Source organism: Pristiophorus japonicus, chromosome 20, assembly GCF_044704955.1.
Source record: "Pristiophorus japonicus isolate sPriJap1 chromosome 20, sPriJap1.hap1, whole genome shotgun sequence".
Classification (NCBI taxonomy): domain Eukaryota; kingdom Metazoa; phylum Chordata; class Chondrichthyes; family Pristiophoridae; genus Pristiophorus; species Pristiophorus japonicus.
In genome coordinates this window covers 92,071,779-92,093,279 of record NC_091996.1, presented here as the reverse complement: position 1 = coordinate 92,093,279, position 21,501 = coordinate 92,071,779, and the positions used below count along the sequence as shown (strand labels likewise).

Below are 21,501 nucleotides of genomic sequence, written 5' to 3'. Positions count from 1 at the left end.
GGGGGCAGTGCTGTGCGGCGAGGACAGGCTGGTGGAGGACCTTTGTCTTATGGATGTTAAGCGTAAGGCTCATTCTTTCATACGCCTCAACTATATCCTGGAGTTCAGCCTCTGTGTGTGCACAGACGCGGGCGTCGTCCGCGTACTGTAGCTCGACGACAGAGGTTGGGGTGATCTTGGACCTGGCCTGGAGGCGGCGTAGGTTAAACAGCTTCCCACTGGTTCTGTAGTTTAGTTCCACTCCAGCGGGGAGCTTGTTGACTATGAGGTGGAGCATGGCGGCGAGGAAGATTGAGAAGAGGGTTGGGGCGATGACGCAGCCCTGTTTGACCCCGGCCCGGACGTGGATTGGGTCTGTGATGGATCCGTTGGTAAGGATCACGGCCTGCATGTCGTTGTGGAGCAGGCGGAGGATGGTGACAAACTTTTGAGGGCATCCGAAACGGAGGAGGACGCTCCATAGACCCTCGCGGTTGACAGTGTCAAAGGCCTTTGTAAGATCGAAGAAGACCATGTATAAGGGCTGGCGCTGCTCCCTGCATTTTTCCTGCAGCTGACGCGCTGCAAAGATCATGTCCGTTGTACCCCCTAGGGGACGAAATCCGCACTGTGATTCCGGGAGGAGCTCCTCGGTCACAGGGAGAAGACGGTTGAGGAGGACTCTAGCGACAACTTTCTCAGTGGCTGAAAGCAGGGAGATTCCCCTGTAGTTGCTGCAGTCGGACTTGTCCCCTTTTTAAAAATGGTCACAATCACTGCATCTCCCAGCATGCTCTCCTCCCTCCAGATGAGAGAGATGAGGTCATGTATCCGCCATACTTTAGCGCCTCTCCGCCATATTTTAGCACCTCAGCAGGGATTCCATCCGCACCCGTAGCCTTGTTAGTCTTGAGCTGTTTTGTGGCTGTTTTAAGCACAGTGAATGTCACGCGTTGTGTAAAGTGTGTGTGTGTCAGTGATGTATATCTCCCGGGCCCTGCTCACCCTCCCGCCCTCTGCCCTCTCCGCAGTCGCTCCGGGTTCCGGCGTACTTCACCGAGTGCAGCGAGTACAGCTGTGTCATCGACAACCAGACCATGACCACGGCGGCAGGGGGCTCTGTCAGCCGGCCCCTCCTCAACCCCTTCCGCTCACCGTTCCGCATCATCGGCATCGACAACAACCTGCCCTGGTGAGTGACGGGAACCGCGCAGAGAGTATTGGCGCCCACACGCACCGACTGTGGACCGTTGTTGTGTGTGGAGAAAGAGTCAGACTGTACACTGTGAGCTCAATGTAAAGTGTGACCGTAGTCTTTTCTTGCAGGTCTCCAGAGTGCCTCCGCAACCTGTGAGGCCTCATTAAATACCTGTGCCCCCAAGGGATTGTGGGATCCCTTGGGACTCCAGGGGATGAGCCCTCTGGTGGCTGTACAGAGTAAATACAAGTTTACATATATAACAACACTCCCCCCCGCCAAAGTCAATAGTGTAACTATTTACAATGTGAGTCGATCTGGGGCCCTTCTTGCCCTGGTTGATCGTCTCGGTGTGAAAGCTGGTGTTGTTGAATCATTTGTATCCCCACACACACCCAGTGTGGGCAGTATGGGGGCACACGCCCAGTGTGGGCAGTATCCCCGCACACACCCAGTGTGGGCAGTATCTCCGCACACACCCAGTGTGGGCAGTATCCCCGCACACACCCAGTGTGGGCAGTATGGGGGGGTCACACCGTGTGGGCAGGATCGGGGCACACACCCAGTGTGGGCAGTATGGGGGGGGGCACACCCAGTGTGGGCAGTATCTGGGCACACGCCCAGTGTGGGCAGTATGGGGGCACACGCCCAGTGTGGGCAGTATCGGGGCACACGCCCAGTGTGGGCAGTATGGGGGCACACGCCCAGTGTGGGCAGTATCGGGGCACACACCCAGTGTGGGCAGTATGGGGGAGGCACACCCAGTGTGGGCAGTATCGGGGCACACGCCCAGTGTGGGCAGTATTGGGGCACTCGTCCAGTGTGGGCAGTATGGGGGGGCACGCCCAGTGTGGGCAGTATCGGGGCACACGCCCAGTGTGGGCAGTATCGGGGCACACGCCCAGTGTGGGCAGTATCCCCGCACACCCAGTGTGGGCAGTATCTGGGCACACACCCAGTGTGGGCAGTATCTGGGCACACACCCAGTGTGGGCAGTATCTGGGCACACACCCAGTGTGGGCAGTATCTGGGCACACACCCAGTGTGGGCAGTATCCCCGCACACACCCAGTGTGGGCAGTATCCCCGCACACACCCAGTGTGGGCAGTATCCCCGCACACACCCAGTGTGGGCAGTATCTGGGCACACACCCAGTGTGGGCAGTATGGGGGGGGCACACCCAGTGTGGGCAGTATCTGGGCACACACCCAGTGTGGGAAGTATGGGGGCACACGCCGAGTGTGGGCAGTATCTGGGCACACGCCCAGTGTGGGCAGTATCGGGGCACTCGTCCAGTGTGGGCAGTATCGGGGCACACGCCCAGTGTGGGAAGTATGGGGGCACACGCCGAGTGTGGGCAGTATCTGGGCACACGCCCAGTGTGGGCAGTATCCCCGCACACCCAGTGTGGGCAGTATCTGGGCACACACCCAGTGTGGGCAGTATCTGGGCACACACCCAGTGTGGGCAGTATCTGGGCACACACCCAGTGTGGGCAGTATCTGGGCACACACCCAGTGTGGGCAGTATCCCCGCACACACCCAGTGTGGGCAGTATCTGGGCACACACCCAGTGTGGGCAGTATCGGGGCACTCGTCCAGTGTGGGCAGTATGGGGGCACACGCCGAGTGTGGGAAGTATGGGGGCACACGCCGAGTGTGGGCAGTATCTGGGCACACACCTAGTGTGGGCAGTATGGGGGGGGCACACCCAGTGTGGGCAGTATGGGGGGGCACACGCCCAGTGTGGGTAGTATCCCCGCACATCCAGTGTGGGCAATATCGGGGCACACACCCAGTGTGGGTAATATCTGGGCACACACCCAGTGTGGGCAGTATCTGGGCACACACCCAGTGTGGGCAGTATCCCCGCACACCCAGTGTGGGCAATATCGGGGCACACACCCAGTGTGGGTAGTATCGGGGCACACACCCAGTGTGGGCAGTATGGGGGGGCACACGCCCAGTGTGGGCAGTATCCCCGCACACCCAGTGTGGGCAGTATCTGGGCACACACCCAGTGTGGGCAGTATCTGGGCACACACCCAGTGTGGGCAGTATGGGGGGGGCACACGCCCAGTGTGGGCAGTATGGGGGGGCACACGCCCAGTGTGGGCAGTATCCCCGCACACCCAGTATGGGCAGTATCTGGGCACACACCCAGTGTGGGCAGTATGGGGGGGCACACGCCCAGTGTGGGCAGTATCCCCGCACACCCAGTGTGGGCAGTATCTGGGCACACACCCAGTGTGGGCAGTATGGGGGGGCACACGCCCAGTGTGGGCAGTATCCCCGCACACCCAGTGTGGGCAGTATCGGGGCACACACACACACCGAGTGTCCGTGGGTGGGATGGTGACTCGATTCGTGGCTCCCCATGTCCTGTTCACCAGCTCACCGGTAGACAATCAGTCCCAGTCATCTGCCGGCTCAAAACTGTTCATCAGTGACTGAGACCCATCTAAATGTCTGTCCATCCATCTCCCCTCCGTCAGTGTCTCTCTCTCCACTCCCAACCCTTTGGTCCATTCGTTGAGCAAGGGTATTATTGGTTATCGAACGAAGGCAGGTAAATGTAATTCTCCCTGATCTAATCGAATGGTGCAACAGATTCAAGGGGCTGAATGGGCCTCCTCCTGTTCCTGTGTAACTGGCTCGAGGGGCCGAATGGGCCTCCTCCTGTTCCTGTGTAACAGGCTCGAGGGGCTGAATGGCCTCCTCCTGTTCCTGTGTGTGTGTGAGTGAGGGAGTGTGTGGGAGAGAGTGAGTGTGGGAGAGAGTGAGTGTGGGAGAGAGTGAGTGTGGGAGAGAGTGAGTGTGGGAGAGAGTGAGTGAGTGAGGGGTGCAGATTGTGTGCAGCGAGTGCAGGGGGAGACTGAGAATACTTTGACAGCAGCCTGAGTGACCCAGGGCTATCTATAACTGGCCTCTTGCATTATATATGAGCATTTCACAGCAGTGCTGATTCCTGGAAAATTCACCAGTGCTGCACTCACATTCCCAATCCGTCAGCAGTCCTGCGATGCTCAATCGCATTGCTCACTGCCCGAGCCCTCACTGCAGCCTGTCTCTGTCTCCGCCCCGCCCAGCCCAGCTCTGCTCAAACCCTCATCCGTGCCTCTGTTACCTCCAGACTCGACTATTCCAAAACTCCCCGAACCAGCCCCCTACCTTCCACCCTCCGTGAACTTCACCTCATCCAAAACTGTGACGCCCCGTGTCCTACACTGCCCCGTCTATGTGGGAAGTCAGGGACTCCTCCGGTGTCCCTGACGACTACGTGTGCGGGAAGTGTATCCGCCTCCAGCTCCTGACGAACCGCGTTGCGGCACTGGAACTGCGGGTGGATTCACTCTGGAGCATCCACGATGCTGAGAATGACGTGAATAGCACGTGTAGTGAGTTGGTCTTACCGCAGGTAAAGGGTCCACAGCCAGATAGGGGATGGGTGACCAACAGGAAGAGCAGTGCAAGGAACATAGTGCAGGAATCCCCTGCGGTCATCCCCCTGCAAAACAGATACACCGCTTTGGGTACTGTTGAGGGGGATGGCTCATCAGGGGAGGGCAGCAGCAGCCAAGTTCATGGCACCGTGGGTGGCTCTGCTGCACAGGAGGGCAGGAAAAAGAGTGGGAGAGCGATAGTGATAGGGGATTCAATTGTAAGGGGAATAGATCGGCGTTTCTGTGGCCGCAACCGAGACTCCAGGATGGTATGTTGCCTCCCTGGTGCAAGGGTCAAGGATGTCTCGGAGCGAGTGCAGGACATTCTGAAAAGGGAGGGTGACAGCCAGTTGTCGTGGTGCATATAGGTACCAACGATATCGGTAAAAAACAGGATGAGGTCCTACGAGACGAATTTAGGGAGCTAGGAGCTAAATTAAAAAGTAGGACCTCAAAAGTAGTAATCTCAGGATTGCTACCAGTGCCACGTGCTAGTCAGAGTAGGAATCGCAGGATAGCTCGGATGAATACGTGGCTTGAGGAGTGGTGCAGAGGGAGGGATTTAAATTCCTGGGACATTGAAACCAGTTCTGGGGGAGGTGGGACCAGTACAAACCGGACGGTCTGCACCTGGGCAGGACCGGAACCAATGTCCTAGGGGGAGTGCTTGCTAGCGCTGTTGGGGAGGAGTTAAACTAACATGGCAGGGGGATGGGAACCTATGCAGGGAGACAGAAGGAAATAAAATGGAGTCAGAAGCAAAAGATAGAAAGGAGAATAGTAAAAGTGGAGGGCAGAGAAACCCAAGGCAAAAAACAAAAAGGGCCACATTACAGCAAAATTCAAAAAAGACAAGCCTGAAGGCTCTGTGCCTCAATGCGAGGAGTATTCGTAATAAGGTGGACAAATTAACTGCGCAGATAGCAGTTAACGGGTATGATGTAATTGGCATCACTGAGACATGGCTCCAGGGTGACCAAGGCTGGGAACTCAACATCCAGGGGTATTCAACATTTAGGAAGGATAGACAGAAAGGAAAAGGAGGCGGGGTGGCGTTGCTGGTTAAAGAGGAAATTAATGCAATAGTAAGGAGGGACATTAGCCTGGATGATGTGGAATTGGTATGGATGGAGCTGCAGAATACCAAAGGACAGAAAATGCTAGTGGGTGTTGTGTATAGACCACCAAACAGTAGTAGTGAGGTTGGGGACAGCATCAAACAAGAAATAAGGGATGTGTGCAATAAATGTACAGCAGTTGTCATGGGCGACTTTAATCTACATATTGATTGGGCTAAACAAACTGGTAGCAATGCAGTGGAGGAGGATTTCCTGGAGTGTATTAGGGATGGTTTTCTAGACCAATATGTCGAGGAACCAACCAGAAAGCTGGCCATCCTCGACTGGGTGATGTGTAATGAGAAGGGACTAATTAGCAATCTTGTTGTGCGAGGCCCCTTGGGGAAGAGTGACCATAATATGGTAGAATTCTTTATTAAGATGGAGAGTGACACAGTTAATTCGGAAATTAGGGTCCTGAACTTAAGGAAAGGTAACTTCGACGGTATGAGGCGTGAATTGGCTAGAATAGACTGGCAAAGGATACTTGAAGGGTTGACGGTGGATAGGCAATGGCAAACATTTATAGATCACATGGATGAACTTCAGCAATTGTACATCCCTGTCTGGAGTAAAAATAAAACAGGGAAGGTGGCTTAACTGTGGCTAACAAAAGGGAAATTAAGGATAGTGTTAAAATCAAGGAAGAGACATATAAATTGGCTAGAAAAAGCAACAAACCTGAGGACTGGGAGAAATTTAGAATTTAACAGAGGAGGACGACGGGTTTAATTAAGAGGGGGAAACTAGAGTACGAGAAGAAGCTTGCAGGGAACATAAAAACTGATTGCAAGAGCTTCTATAAATATGTGAAGAGAAAAAGATTAGTAAAGACAAATGTAGGTCCCTTGCAGTCGGATTCAGGTGAATTTATAATGAGGAACAAAGAAATGGCAGATCAATTGAACAACTTCTTCAGTTCTGTCTTCACGAAGGAAGGCACAAATAACCTTCCGAATGTACTAGGGGACAGTGGGCCTATTGAGAAAGAGGAACTGAAGGATATCCTTATTAGGCGGGAAATTGTGTTGGGGAAATTGATGGGATTGAAGGCCGATAAATCCATGGGGCCTGATAGTCTGCATCCCAGAGTAATTAAGGAAGTGGCCCCAGAAATAGTGGATGCATTGGTGATCATTTTCCAACAGTCTATCAACTCGAGATCAGTTCCTATGGACTGGAGGGTAGCTAATGTAACATCACTTTTTAAAAAGGGAGGGAGAGAAAATGGGTAATCATAGACCAGTTAGCCTGACATCAGTGGTGGGGAAAATGTTGGAATCAGTCATTAAGGATGAAATAGCAGCACTTTTGGAAAGCAGTGACAGGATCGATCCAAGTCAGCATGGATTTATGAACGGGAAATCATGCTTGACGAATCTTCTGGAATTTTTTGAGGATGTAACTAGCAGAGTGGACAAGGGAGAACCAGTGGACGTGGTGTATTTGGACTTGCAAACGGCTTTTGACAAGGTCCCGCACAAGAGATTGGTGTGCAAAATCAAAGCGCATGGTATTGGGGGTAATGTACTGACGTGGATAGAGAACTGGTTGGCAGACAGGAAGCAGAGAGTCGGGATAAATGGGTCCTTTTCAGAATGACAAGCAGTGACTAGTGGGGTGTCGCAGGGCTCAGTGCTGGGACCCCAGCTCTTTACAATATACATCAATGATTTGGATGAAGAAATTGAGTGTAGTATCTCCACGTTTGCAGATGACACGAAACTGGGTGGCGGTGTGAGCTGTGAGGAGGATGCTAAGAGGCTGCAGGGTGACTTGGACAGGTTAGGTGAGTGGGCAAATGCATGGATAAATGTGAGGTTATGCACTTTGGGAGCAAAAACACGAAGGCAGAATATTATCTCAATGGCGGCAGATTAGAAAAAGGGAGGTGCAACGAGATCTGGGTGTCATGGTTCATTAGTCATTGAAAATTGGCATGCAGGTACAGCAGGCAGTGAAGAAGGCAAATGGTATGTTGGCCTTCATAGCAAGGGAATTCGAGTATAGGAGCAGGGAGGTCTTACTGCAGTTGTACAGGGCCTTAGTGAGGCCTCTCCTGGAATATTGTATTCAGTTTTGGTCTCCTAATCTGAGGAAGGACGTTCTTGCTATTGAGGGAGTGCAGCGAAGGTTCACCAAACTGATTCCAGGGATAGCTGGACTGTCATATGAGGAGAGACTGGATCAACTGGGCCTTTATTCACTGGAGTTTAGAAGGATGAGAGGGGATCTCATAGAAACGTATAAGATTCTGACGGGACTGGACAGGTTAGATGCGGGAAGAATGTTCCCGATGTTGGGGAAGTCCAGAACCAGGGATCACAGTCTTAGGATAAGAGGTAGGCCATTTAGGACTGAGATGAGGAGAAACTACTTCACTCAGAGAGTTGTTAACCTGTGGAATTCCCTGCCGCAGAGAGTTGTTGATGCCAGTTCATTGGATATATTCAAGAGGGTGTTAGATATGGCCCTTGCGGCTAAAGGGATCAAGGGGTATGGAGAGAAAGCAGGAAAGGGGTACTGAGGGAATGATCAGCCATAATGTTATTGAATGGTGGTGCAGGCTCAAAGGGCCGAATGGCCTACTCAAACACTCCCAGGGCAGGTACAGCACGGGGTTAGATACAGAGTAAAGCTCCCTCTACACTGTCCCATCAAACACTCCCAGGGCAGGTACAGCACAGGGTTAGATACAGAGTAAAGCTCCCTCTACACTGTCCCATCAAACACTTCCAGGGCAGGTACAGCACGGGGTTAGATACAGAGTAAAGCTCCCTCTACACTGTCCCATCAAACACTCCCAGGGCAGGTGCAGGGGGTTAGATACAGAGTAAAGCTCCCTCTACACTGTCCCATCAAACACTCCCAGGGCAGGTACAGCATGGGTTAGATACAGAGTAAAGTTCCCTCTACACTGTCCCATCAAACACTCCCAGGGCAGGTACAGCACGGGGTTAGATACAGAGTAAAGCTCCCTCTACACTGTCCCATCAAACACTCCCAAGGCAGGTACAGGGGGTTAGATACAGAGTAAAGTTCCCTCTACACTGTCCCATCAAACACTCCCAGGCAGGTACAGGGGGTTAGATACAGAGTAAAGCTCCCTCTACACTGTCCCGTCACACACTCCCAGGGCAGGTACAGCACGGGGTTAGATACAGAGTAAAGCTCCCTCTACACTGTCCCATCAAACACTCCCAGGGCAGGTACAGGGGGTTAGATACAGAGTAAAGCTCCCTCTACACTGTCCCGTCACACACTCCCAGGGCAGGTACAGGGGGTTAGATACAGAGTAAAGCTCCCTCTACACTGTCCCGTCACACACTCCCCCTGTGACTCTGCTGATGAATGTTTCTCTGTCCCTCAGGTACTCCAACGCTTACCTCTTCCACCTGGTGTACAAGGCGAACGCAGTAACCAGCCGCCAGCAGGCCCCGCCCACCCCGCTGCCCCCCAGCGAGCCCCTCCCCAACCCCCTGCAGGAGATCCTGGACACCAGCCGCAGGAAGAAGGACAGGAAACGAGGCAACCATCGACGCAGGAAATGAATGGCCTCTTCACTGGCAATATTGTATTATTGATTACCGCAGAGAATCGCATTAAAAATCCTTTACAATTCTCAGGTAGCAATTTATTTGTTTAAGAAAAACACTGGTATAGGAAGCATTGGATTGCACGGAATGCCTGTATGCCCGTGCTGTGTTTGAGGGGCCTGTGTATGTTGGCCTGTATTACAAGGGGATTTGAGTACAACAGTAAAGACATTTTACCACAACAATACAGGGCCCTGGTGAGACCACACCTGGAGTACTGTGCACAGTTTGAGTCTCCTTACCCAAGGACGGATATACTTGCCATAGAGGGACGGATATACTTGCCATAGAGGGAGTGCAACGAAGGTTCACCAGACTGATTCCTGGGATGGCAGGACTGTCCTATGAGGAGAGATTGAGCAGACTGGGCCCATATTCCCTCGCGTTTAGAAGAATGAGAGGTGATCTCATTGAAACATATAAGATTCTGAGGGGGATTGACAGGGTAGATGCAGGGAGGATGTTTCCCCCGGGCTGGGGAGTCTAGAACCAGGGGGTCACAGTCTCAGGATAAGGGGTCGGCCATTTAGGACTGAGATGAGGAAGAATTTCTTCACTCAGAGGGTGGTGAATCTTTGGAATTTTCTGGCCCCAGAGGGCTGGGGAGGCTTAGTCGTTGAGTATATTCAAGGCTGTGATCGATAGATTTATGGATATTAAGGGGATCAAGGGATATGGGGATCGGGCGGGAAAGTGGAGTTGAGGTCAGTGATCAGCCATGATCTCATTGAAGGGTGAAGCAGGCTTGAGGGGCCGAATGGCCGACTCCTGATCCTATTTCTTATGTTCTTATTCCCGAGCTGTATATGAGGGGCAGTGTCTGGGTAGTGACACTATACCTGAGCTATGTCTGAGGGTCAGTGTCTGGGTTGTGACCCTATACCCGAGCTGTGTGTGAGGGGCAGTGTCTGGGTAGTGACCCTATATCCGAGCTGTGTGTGAGGGTCTGTGTCTGGGTAGTGACCCTATACCCGAGCTGTGTGTGAGGGTCTGTGTCTGGGTAGTGACCCTATACCCGAGCTGTGTGTGAGGGTCTGTGTCTGGGTAGTGACCCTATACCCGAGCTGTGTGTGAGGGTCTGTGTCTGGGTAGTGACCCTATACCCGAGCTGTGTGAGGGGGTCTGTGTCTGGGTAGTGACCCTATACCCGAGCTGTGTGTGAGGGTCTGTGTCTGGGTAGTGACCCTATACCCGAGCTGTGTGAGAGGGTCTGTGTCTGGGTAGTGACCCTATACCCGAGCTGTGTGTGAGGGTCTGTGTCTGGGTAGTGACCCTATACCCGAGCTGTGTGTGAGGGTCTGTGTCTGGGTAGTGACCCTATACCCGAGCTGTGTGTGAGGGTCTGTGTCTGGGTAGTGACCCTATACCCGAGCTGTGTGTGAGGGGCAGTGTCTGGGTAGTGACCCTATATCCGAGCTGTGTGTGAGGGTCTGTGTCTGGGTAGTGACCCTATACCAGAGCTGTGTGTGAGGGTCTGTGTCTGGGTTGTGACCCTATACCCGAGCTGTGTGTGAGGGGCAGTGTCTGGGTAGTGACCCTATACCCGAGCTGTGTATGAGGGTCTGTGTCTGGGTAGTGACCCGATACCCGAGCTGTGTGTGAGGGTCTGTGTCTGGGTAGTGACCCGATACCCGAGCTGTGTGAGGGGGTCTGTGTCTGGGTAGTGACCCTATACCCGAGCTGTGTGAGGGGGTCTGTGTCTGGGTAGTGACCCGATACCCGAGCTGTGTGAGGGGGTCTGTGTCTGGGTAGTGACCCTATACCCGAGCTGTGTGTGAGGGTCTGTGTCTGGGTAGTGACCCTATACCCGAGCTGTGTGTGAGGGTCTGTGTCTGGGTAGTGACCCTATACCCGAGCTGTGTGTGAGGGGCAGTGTCTGGGTAGTGACCCTATACCCGAGCTGTGTGTGAGGGTCTGTGTCTGGGTAGTGACCCTATACCCGAGCTGTGTGAGGGGGTCTGTGTCTGGGTAGTGACCCTATACCCGAGCTGTGTGTGAGGGTCTGTGTCTGGGTAGTGACCCTATACCCGAGCTGTGTGTGAGGGTCTGTATCTGGGTAGTGACCCTATACCCGAGCTGTGTGTGAGGGGTTGTGTCTGGGTAGTGACCCTATACCCGAGCTGTGTGAGGGGGTCTGTGTCTGGGTAGTGACCCTATACCCGAGCTGTGTGTGAGGGTCTGTGTCTGGGTAGTGACCCTATACCCGAGCTGTGTGTGAGGGGTTGTGTCTGGGTAGTGACCCTATACCCGAGCTGTGTGTGAGGGTCTGTGTCTGGGTAGTGACCCTATACCCGAGCTGTGTGTGAGGGGTTGTGTCTGGGTAGTGACCCTATACCCGAGCTGTGTGTGAGGGTCTGTGTCTGGGTAGTGACCCTATACCCGAGCTGTGTGTGAGGGTCTGTGTCTGGGTAGTGACCCTATACCCGAGCTGTGTGTGAGGGTCTGTGTCTGGGTAGTGACCCTATACCCGAGCTGTGTGTGAGGGTCTCTATCTGGGTAGTGACCCTATACCCGAGCTGTGTGTGAGGGGTTGTGTCTGGGTAGTGACCCTATACCCGAGCTGTGTGTGAGGGTCTGTGTCTGGGTAGTGACCCTATACCCGAGCTGTGTGTGAGGGTCTGTGTCTGGGTAGTGACCCTATACCCGAGCTGTGTGTGAGGGGTTGTGTCTGGGTAGTGACCCTATACCCGAGCTGTGTGTGAGGGGTTGTGTCTGGGTAGTGACCCTATACCCGAGCTGTGTGTGAGGGTCTGTGTCTGGGTAGTGACCCTATACCCGAGCTGTGTGTGAGGGGTTGTGTCTGGGTAGTGACCCTATACCCGAGCTGTGTGTGAGGGTCTGTGTCTGGGTAGTGACCCTATACCCGAGCTGTGTGTGAGGGTCTGTGTCTGGGTAGTGACCCTATACCCGAGCTGTGTGTGAGGGTCTGTGTCTGGGTAGTGACCCTATACCCGAGCTGTGTGTGAGGGTCTGTGTCTGGGTAGTGACCCTATACCCGAGCTGTGTGTGAGGGGTTGTGTCTGGGTAGTGACCCTATACCCGAGCTGTGTGAGGGGGTCTGTGTCTGGGTAGTGACCCTATACCCGAGCTGTGTGTGAGGGTCTGTGTCTGGGTAGTGACCCTATACCCGAGCTGTGTGTGAGGGGTTGTGTCTGGGTAGTGACCCTATACCCGAGCTGTGTGTGAGGGTCTGTGTCTGGGTAGTGACCCTATACCCGAGCTGTGTGTGAGGGTCTGTGTCTGGGTAGTGACCCTATACCCGAGCTGTGTGTGAGGGTCTGTGTCTGGGTAGTGACCCTATACCCGAGCTGTGTGTGAGGGTCTGTGTCTGGGTAGTGACCCTATACCCGAGCTGTGTGTGAGGGTCTGTGTCTGGGTAGTGACCCTATACCCGAGCTGTGTGTGAGGGGTTGTGTCTGGGTAGTGACCCTATACCCGAGCTGTGTGAGGGGGTCTGTGTCTGGGTAGTGACCCTATACCCGAGCTGTGTGTGAGGGTCTGTGTCTGGGTAGTGACCCTATACCCGAGCTGTGTGAGGGGGTCTGTGTCTGGGTAGTGACCCTATACCCGAGCTGTGTGTGAGGGTCTGTGTCTGGGTAGTGACCCTATACCCGAGCTGTGTGTGAGGGTCTGTGTCTGGGTAGTGACCCTATACCCGAGCTGTGTGAGAGGGTCTGTGTCTGGGTAGTGACCCTATACCCGAGCTGTGTGTGAGGGGTTGTGTCTGGGTAGTGACCCTATACCCGAGCTGTGTGTGAGGGGTTGTGTCTGGGTAGTGACCCGATAGTGAGTTACAGGAACAGAAGTGGCCGAGTTTTACGAAGCCGTCACTCTCTGTGATCGTCTCGGCCGCACTTTCGTTTCCTCCTGTGTCACTGCACAGATCCTCCGCAGGTCAGCCAGAGGAAAAGAAACTTCTTTGCAAACCCAGCTACACCAGGATTCCTCAGCAACATTCAGCTTTTAACCCTTTGCTCCACCCACACCCCTTGACCACAATATTCAGGCTGTCATTACACCCCCTGCTTCTACCGATCTCTGTCCCCACCTCACAGCACAGGAGGAGTCTGTCCTGTGTGAGACGACACCTTGAGTATTGTGTGCAGTTTTGGTCTCCTAATCTGAGGAAGGACATTCTTGCTATTGAGGGAGTGCAGCGAAGGTTCACCAGACTGATTCCTGGGATGGCAGGACTGACATATGAAGAAAGACTGGATCGACTAGGCTTATATTCACTGGAATTTAGAAGAATGAGAGGGGATCTCATAGAAACATATAACATTCTGACGGGATGGGACAGGTTAGATGCAGGAAGAATGTTCCCGATGTTGGGAAAGTCCAGAACCAGGGGTCACAGTCTAAGGATAAGGGGTAAGCCATTTAGGACCGAGATGAGGAGAAACTTCTTCACTCAGAGAGTGGTGAACCTGTGGAATTCTCTACCACAGAAAGTTTTTGAGGCCAGTTCATTAGATATATTCAAAAGGGAGTTAGATGTGGCCCTTATGGCTAAAGGAATCAAGGGGTATGGAGAGAAAGCAGGAATGGGGTACTGAAGTTGCATGATCAGCCATGATCATATTGAATGGTGGTGCAGGCTTGAAGGACCAAATGGCCTACTCCTGCACCTATTTTCTATGTTTCTATGTCTCACCTCCTGACTCCCCAAAGCCTTTCCACCATCTACAAGGCACAAGTCAGGAGTGTGATGGAACACTCTCCACTTGTCTGGATGAGAGCAGCTCCAACACTCGAGAAGCTCGACACCATCCAGGACAAAGCAGCCCGCTTGATCGGCACGTTACCCACCACCTTCAACATTCACTCCCTCCACCACCGGCGCCCCCTGGCTGCAGTGTGTACCATCTACAAGATACACTGCAGCAACTTGCCAAGGCTTCTTCGGCAGCACCTCCCAAACCCACGACCTCTACCCCCTAGAACAAGGGCAGCAGGCCCATGGGAACACCACCATCTCCACGATCCCCTCCCGAGTCACACACCATCCCGACTTGGAAATATATCGGCCGTTCCTTCATGGTCGCTGGGTCAAAATCCTGGAACTCCCTCCCTAACAGCACTGCGGGAGCACCTTCACCACACGGGACTGCAGCGGTTCAAGAAGGCGGCTCACCACCATCTTTTCAAGGGGCAATTAGGGATGGGCAATAAATGCTGGACCTCGCCAGAGACGCCCACATCCCAGGAACTAATTCTTCTCAAAATATTGCCTCCTCTCCCCTCCCCTCCCTGTGTGTTATTGTGGTCTGGACACAGCAGACTTCACTACAATAGAGTGAAAGGTGATCATCGATTCATGGTATTCATGCTCCATAAATAATTTAAGGCACACGCGCGCACACACAGTGCCAGGAGCAGGCACCTGCTGTGAGCAAGAGATGGTGCAGGTGTCAACCCGCAAAGACACATCGAAATACTCAGCCACTGAGCCCAGAGAGAGAGAGATAGAGGGAGGGAGGGGGGAGGGAGATAGAGGGAGGGAGGGGGGAGGGAGATAGAGGGAGGGAGGGGGGAGGGAGATAGAGGGAGGGAGGGGGGAGGGAGATAGAGGGAGGGAGGGGGGGAGGGAGATAGAGGGAGGGAGATAGAGGGAGGGAGATAGAGGGAGGGAGATAGAGGGAGGGAGATAGAGGGAGGGAGATAGAGGGAGGGAGATAGAGGGAGGGAGATAGAGGGAGGGAGATAGAGGGAGGGAGATAGAGGGAGGGAGATAGAGGGAGGGAGATAGAGGGAGGGAGATAGAGGGAGGGAGATAGAGGGAGGGAGATAGAGGGAGGGAGGGGGCAGGGAGATAGAGGGAGGGAGGGGGGAGGGAGATAGAGGGAGGGAGATAGAGGGAGGGAGATAGAGGGAGGGAGATAGAGGGAGGGAGAGAGGGGGGAGGGAGATAGAGGGAGGGAGGGAGGGGGGAGGGAGATAGAGGGAGGGAGGGAGGGGGGAGGGAGATAGAGGGAGGGAGGGGGGAGGGAGATAGAGGGAGGGAGGGGGGAGGGAGATAGAGGGAGGGAGGGGGAGGGAGATAGAGGGAGGGAGGGGGGAGGGAGGGAGGGGGAGGGAGATAGAGGGAGGGAGGGGGGAGGGAGATAGAGGGAGGGAGGGGGAGGGAGATAGAGGGAGGGAGGGGGGAGGGAGATAGAGGGAGTGAGGGGGGAGGGAGATAGAGGGAGTGAGGGGGAGGGAGATAGAGGGAGGGAGGGGGGAGGGAGATAGAGGGAGGGAGGGGGGAGGGAGATAGAGGGAAGGAGGGGGGGAGGGAGATAGAGGGAGGGAGGGGGAGGGAGATAGAGGGAGGGAGGGGGGAGGGAGTTAGAGGGAGGGAGGGGGGAGGGAGATAGAGGGAGGGAGGGGGGAGGGAGATAGAGGGAGGGAGAGGGGGAGGGAGATAGAGGGAGGGAGGGGGGAGGGAGATAGAGGGAGGGGAGGGGGGAGGGAGATAGAGGGAGGGAGGGGGGAGGGAGATAGAGGGAGGGAGGGGGGAGGGAGATAGAGGGAGGGAGGGGGGAGGGAGATAGAGGGAGGGAGATAGAGGGAGGGAGGGGGGAGGGAGATAGAGGGAGGGAGGGGGGAGGGAGATAGAGGGAGGGAGTGGGGAGGGAGATAGAGGGAGGGAGGGGGGAGGGAGATAGAGGGAGGGAGGGGGGAGGGAGATAGAGGGAGGGAGGGGGGAGGGAGATAGAGGGAGGGAGGGGGGAGGGAGATAGAGGGAGGGAGGGGGGAGGGAGATAGAGGGAGGGAGGGGGGAGGGAGATAGAGGGAGGGAGGGGGGAGGGAGGGAGATAGAGGGAGGGAGGGGGGAGGGAGATAGAGGGAGGGAGGGGGGAGGGAGATAGAGGGAGGGAGGGGGGAGGGAGATAGAGGGAGGGAGATAGAGGGAGGGAGGGGGGAGGGAGATAGAGGGAGGGAGGGGGGAGGGAGATAGAGGGAGGGAGTGGGGAGGGAGATAGAGGGAGGGAGGGGGGAGGGAGATAGAGGGAGGGAGGGGGGAGGGAGATAGAGGGAGGGAGGGGGGAGGGAGATAGAGGGAGGGAGGGGGGAGGGAGATAGAGGGAGGGAGGGGGGAGGGAGATAGAGGGAGGGAGGGGGGGAGGGAGATAGAGGGAGGGAGGGGGGGAGGGAGATAGAGGGAGGGAGGGGGGGAGGGAGATAGAGGGAGGGAGGGGGGAGGGAGATAGAGGGAGGGAGGGGGGAGGGAGATAGAGGCAGGGAGATAGAGGGAGGGAGGGGGGGAGGGAGACAGAGGGAGGGAGTGAGAGGAAGAGGGGGAGGGGGAGAGGGGGCAATGAGAGGGAGAGACAGAGAGGGAGAGGGGAAGAGAGGGAGGATGAAATACACAGCCACTCAGCCTAGACGGAGAGAGAGGGAGGGGGAGGGGATCGAAATAGATAGCCATTCAGCCCAGAGAGAGACAGAGGGAAAGGAAAGGGGAGAGGGAGAAACAGAGACAGAGGGAGAGGGAGAGGGAGAGGGGGAGACAGAGAGAGACGAAGAGAGAGAGAGAGAGAGAGAGAGAGAGAGAGAGAGAGAGAGAGAGAGAGAGAGAGAGAGGGGGGGGGGGAACGGTAACAAACTGTTCAGCAGGAAGTCAGCACCCACAGAGAAATAATCTTGTGATATTTATTTCCCCTCGTTTATTTCAATGTATTTCTCACAAGTGGACTTCTCAACAACACATTGTCTCAGAAACATAGAAAATAGGTGCAGGAGTAGGCCATTCGGCCCTTCTAGCCTGCACCGCCATTCAATGAGTTCATGGCTGAACATGTAACTTCAGTACCCCGTCCCTGCTTTCTCGCCATACCCCTTGATCCCCCTAGTAGTAAGGACTTCATCTAACTCCTTTTTGAATATATTTAGTGAATTGGCCTCAACAACTTTCTGTGGTAGAGAATTCCACAGGTTCACCACTCTCTGAGTGAAGAATTAGGAGTCTTGAAGGAGGAGGCGAGGCCAGGAGGTTTAGAGAGGGAGTTCCAGAGCTTGGGGTCCAGGCAATAGAAGGCACGGCCACCAATGGGGGAGTGACGGAAATCGGGGGATGTTCAAGAGGCCAGAATTAGAGGAGCGCAGAGATCTCGGAGGGTTGTGGGGCTGGAGGCGATTACAGAGATAAGTTAGACGAAGTGTGACCAGATCTTGTGAAAACATGTTTCACAGGACCACAGAAGACCCACAGGTATCTGCAGCAGGGCAGTGATCCAGCCCATGGGGCTCTATCAGATGCAGTTCATTGCTGCCTCTTCTATAGCATCTCCACAACAAGCTCACACAACCTGGGCTACAGCAACATTCCAGATACAATATCAGGCTCGGCTCCCTGGGTATTACCCCCACTGCCCCACTCACCCCATCCCCCAAGTACCCCATCCCTCTCTCTGATCAGGAGCAGCAGCCCTGCCTGATTTCCTCTCTACCTCACCAAACACTCCCAGGGCAGGTACAGCATGGGGTTAGATACAGAGTAAAGTTCCCTCTACACTGTCCCATCAAACACTCCCAGGGCAGGTACAAGGGGTTAGATACAGAGTAAAGCTCCCTCTACACTGTCCCATCAAACACTCCCAGGGCAGGTACAGCACGGGTTAGATACAGAGTAAAGCTCCCTCTACACTGTCCCCATCAAACACTCCCAGGGCAGGTACAGCACGGGTTAGATACAGAGTAAAGCTCCCTCTACACTGTCCCCATCAAACACTCCCAGGTCAGGTACAGGGGGTTAGATACAGAGTAAAGCTCCCTCTACACTGTCCCATCAAACACTCCCAGGGCAGGTACAGGGGGTCAGATACAGAGTAAAGCTCCCTCTACACTGTTCCATCAAACACTCCCAGGTCAGGTACAGGGGGTTAGATACAGAGTAAAGCTCCCTCTACACTGTCCCATCAAACACTCCCAGGGCAGGTACAGCACGGGTTAGATACAGAGTAAAGTTCCCTCTACACTGTCCCATCAAACACTCCCAGGGCAGGTACAGCATGGGGTTAGATACAGAGTAAAGCTCCCTCTACACTGTCCCATCAAACACTCCCAGGGCAGGTACAGGGGGTTAGATACAGAGTAAAGCTCTCTCTACACTGTCCCATCAAACACTCCCAGGGCAGGCACAGGGAGTTAGATACAGAGTAAAGCTCCCTCCACACTGTCCCATCAAACACTCCTGGGACAGGCACTCCAGCCCTCTCGGAGTTCCTGCGACATCACGGTCCAGGGATTGGTTTGTGGCCTTTTCATGTCCTCATGCCCCTGTTTCTCCCTGGGCCAGGCGACGGAGTCCCGCCGTGGTGCTGAGTTTCACGGATGGGTCTTGTCGGGGGCTTCGCTCGGTGACCGGGAATCGGGAAGCTGGTGATGGTGTGGCGGCTGATTCTGGGACTGATTGTGTCGGGGCTGCGATGTTTCCGGTCCTGTGCCCTTGTGCCAGTGACCCTGCTGTGCCTGCTCTGGGTTTAGCATGCAGCTGGGTGCTATTCATAGGCACTGACGTCACCCACTCAGTGCAGCTCAAACCCATCTGCCTTTGTCAGCGAATCTATAATGTGATGGTGCGGAAAGTGATAGCTCGCCATGCACCCTTCCCTCCCCCACTTGTTGCTCCAGCTCATCCACCACACACCGCTTCTTTTCCATAGAAATAATTTAATGATTATCGAGATATACTTTGCTCTCAGTCTGTACATTATCTTGTAACCATGATTGATTTTCAATCTCTGCACATCCAATTCCTTTCGGTATATTTACTGATGTCACACAGGGACGAGAGCTGTAGTCCAGGGTCTAGGGTCCAAGGTTCAGGGTTCAGGGTTCACTCAGTCCAGACCACGTAGCCCAGTGCCACCTCCCCGATTCACTGTGGGGGGCAATGGCTCGGATACTGGGGGGAGGGCAATTGGCAGAGACTGTGGAGCCACAGCAGTGCAGCCCTGTTACATATCAACATGCATTGAGACAGAAAGATAAAACTCACCGACACACTCGCTGTATCTCTCACTCGCACGCCCCGACACATTCACACGCTAAATTAAGCCTAACAATTCATTGCAGCCGCTTTGAGGCGGTGACTCCTCAATTTTACCGCCTTCCAACCGCGATATTGACTGCTGGCGGGCGAAAGGAGCGAAGTTCGGGATCGCGGCGCTAACTGACACAGTGTCGCTGCTGAACCACCAACAGCGTGGTGCTCGGGCGCAAACAAACGGATTTTAAGCCCGAGCTCGCCGACATACGCCCAGTGACACACTCGCACACACACTGGTACACACACTAACGCTCTGACATACGCCCAGCGACACACACACACACACTCAAACACACTGGTACACACACTCATGCATTCACACACTAATGCTCTGACATACGCCCAGTGACACACTCACACACACAAACACTCTGGTACACACACTCATGCATTCACACACTAATGCTCTGACATACGCCCAGTGACACACTCACACACACTGGTACACACACTCACATGCATTCACACACTAACTCTCTGACATTCGCCCAGCGACACACTCACACACACACACTGGTACACACACTCGGATACATTCACACACTAACTCTCTCATACGCCCAGCGACACACTCACACACCATTTCACACACACACACCAGCTCACACTCACTCACACACACCAGCTCACACGCACTCGCCCATCGCAGCCTACTTCATTTTGGAGGCGGTGTGGGCGGACTGGGCCTGGAGCGAAAACCAGGCGATGACGGCGGCCGTGCAGCACTGGAGGCACAGCAGCACCCCGAAGGTGGGCAGGAAGTGGGGGGCCGGTGGTGCGCCCGGCGCCGGAGCCCCCGCCGCGGCCGCCGCCCCCCGCAGCTCGGCCTTGATCATGTGCAGCTCGTCCAGGATGCTCATGAAGGTGCAGAAGTGGAACCACTGGTGGCTGTGGCCCACGATGTCGAAGCGGCCCGGCGACAGGCGCTCGGGGATCTTGCTGACGTTGAAGAGGGCCGAGGCCAGCAGCCAGAAGCAGTGGCGGGCGAAGAGGGCCGGGGTGGCGGCCGAGCCCTGGGTGCCGGTGCACAGCCGGTAGAAGACGGGCGACGAGGCCACGGCGAAGGGCAGCAGGAAGACCAAGGTGCGGATCAGGTAGCGGTGCCGACGCCAGACGCTGCGAGTGTTGCAACAGGACACGGTGCAGAGCAGGGCGATCAGGCAGGCGGAGGGAATGTAGCAGCTCTGGAACCAGCCCCCCGGGAGCTCGGCCCGGAGACCCCCGGGGTAGATGTAGTAATAGTACGCCAGCGAGGAGCCCACGGTGTAGACGCTGATGGTCCCGTAGTCGGTGAAGAAGCAGACCTCCCGGATGAGCAGGGACATGGAGTTGAAGAGGTGAGCCATGCTGCTGACGGCCAGCAGCCCGCACACGCCCAGACAATAGGTCCAATAGGGTAGAAGAAGGGCTCCAGCGGGCTGCGGCTCCCCACCTGGCCGAACAGCTCGCCGAAGTGGAAGGCGAAGACGAAGAGCCCCAGGAAGTGGGTCCAGAAGTTGCCCGTCTCGTTGGTGGGCCGGAAGGCCGACTGCAGGCACTGACCGAAGGTATACTGCAGCCGGTAGCCGCTCAGGATGAAGCTCTCGGTCACCCGGGCCGGCACCTGGCTCTGGGTCCGGAGCAGCGAGCCCCGGCGGCAGCCGCACATGGGGACCGGAGCCCGCAAAACCCCGAGACCGCAAACACCCCCCCCCCCCCCCCGGCCAACAAAATCCGGAATCCCCGCTAGAATCCGCAACACCTCCCCGCACCAGTCACAGAGTCCGCCCCGAATCCGGAACACCCCCCTAGAATCCGGGACCCCCCTCTACAATCCGGAACCCCCTCTAGAATCCGCAACCACCCCCCACCGAATCCGGACCCCCCCCCCGAGAATCCGGAACACCCCCTAGAATCCGGGACCCCCCTCTACAATCTGGAACCCCCACCCCGAGAATCCGGAATCCCCTCTAGAATCCGCAACCCCCCCCCCCCCCCGCACCAGTCCCAGAGTCCGCAACCAACCCCACCGAATCCGGACCCCCCCCCCGAGAATCCGGAACACCCCCTAGAATCCGGGACCCCCCTCTACAATCCGGAACCCCCACCCCTAGAATCAGGAAACCCCCCTAGAATGCGCAATCTCTCCCCCCCC

At 55.3% G+C, this 21,501-nt stretch overlaps 2 protein-coding genes and 1 pseudogene across 3 annotated transcripts in view; 2 read left to right on the top strand and 1 right to left on the bottom strand.

Moving 5' to 3' along the window:
- LOC139232687 (zinc finger MYND domain-containing protein 15-like) overlaps nucleotides 1-9,289 on the top strand; it is a 30,348-nt gene extending 21,059 nt beyond the window's left edge. Inside the window, exons 13-14 of the mRNA XM_070863156.1 lie at nucleotides 1,011-1,171; nucleotides 9,109-9,289. Of these exons, the coding sequence (XP_070719257.1) occupies nucleotides 1,011-1,171; nucleotides 9,109-9,289 (342 nt within the window). The remainder of the gene's footprint in view (nucleotides 1-1,010; nucleotides 1,172-9,108) is intronic.
- LOC139232695 (profilin-1-like) overlaps nucleotides 1-21,501 on the top strand; it is a 762,729-nt gene that overhangs the window by 678,053 nt on the left and 63,175 nt on the right. The gene's annotated exons all lie outside the window — the stretch shown is intronic.
- LOC139233011 (membrane progestin receptor epsilon-like) lies at nucleotides 19,026-21,052 on the bottom strand (annotated as a pseudogene).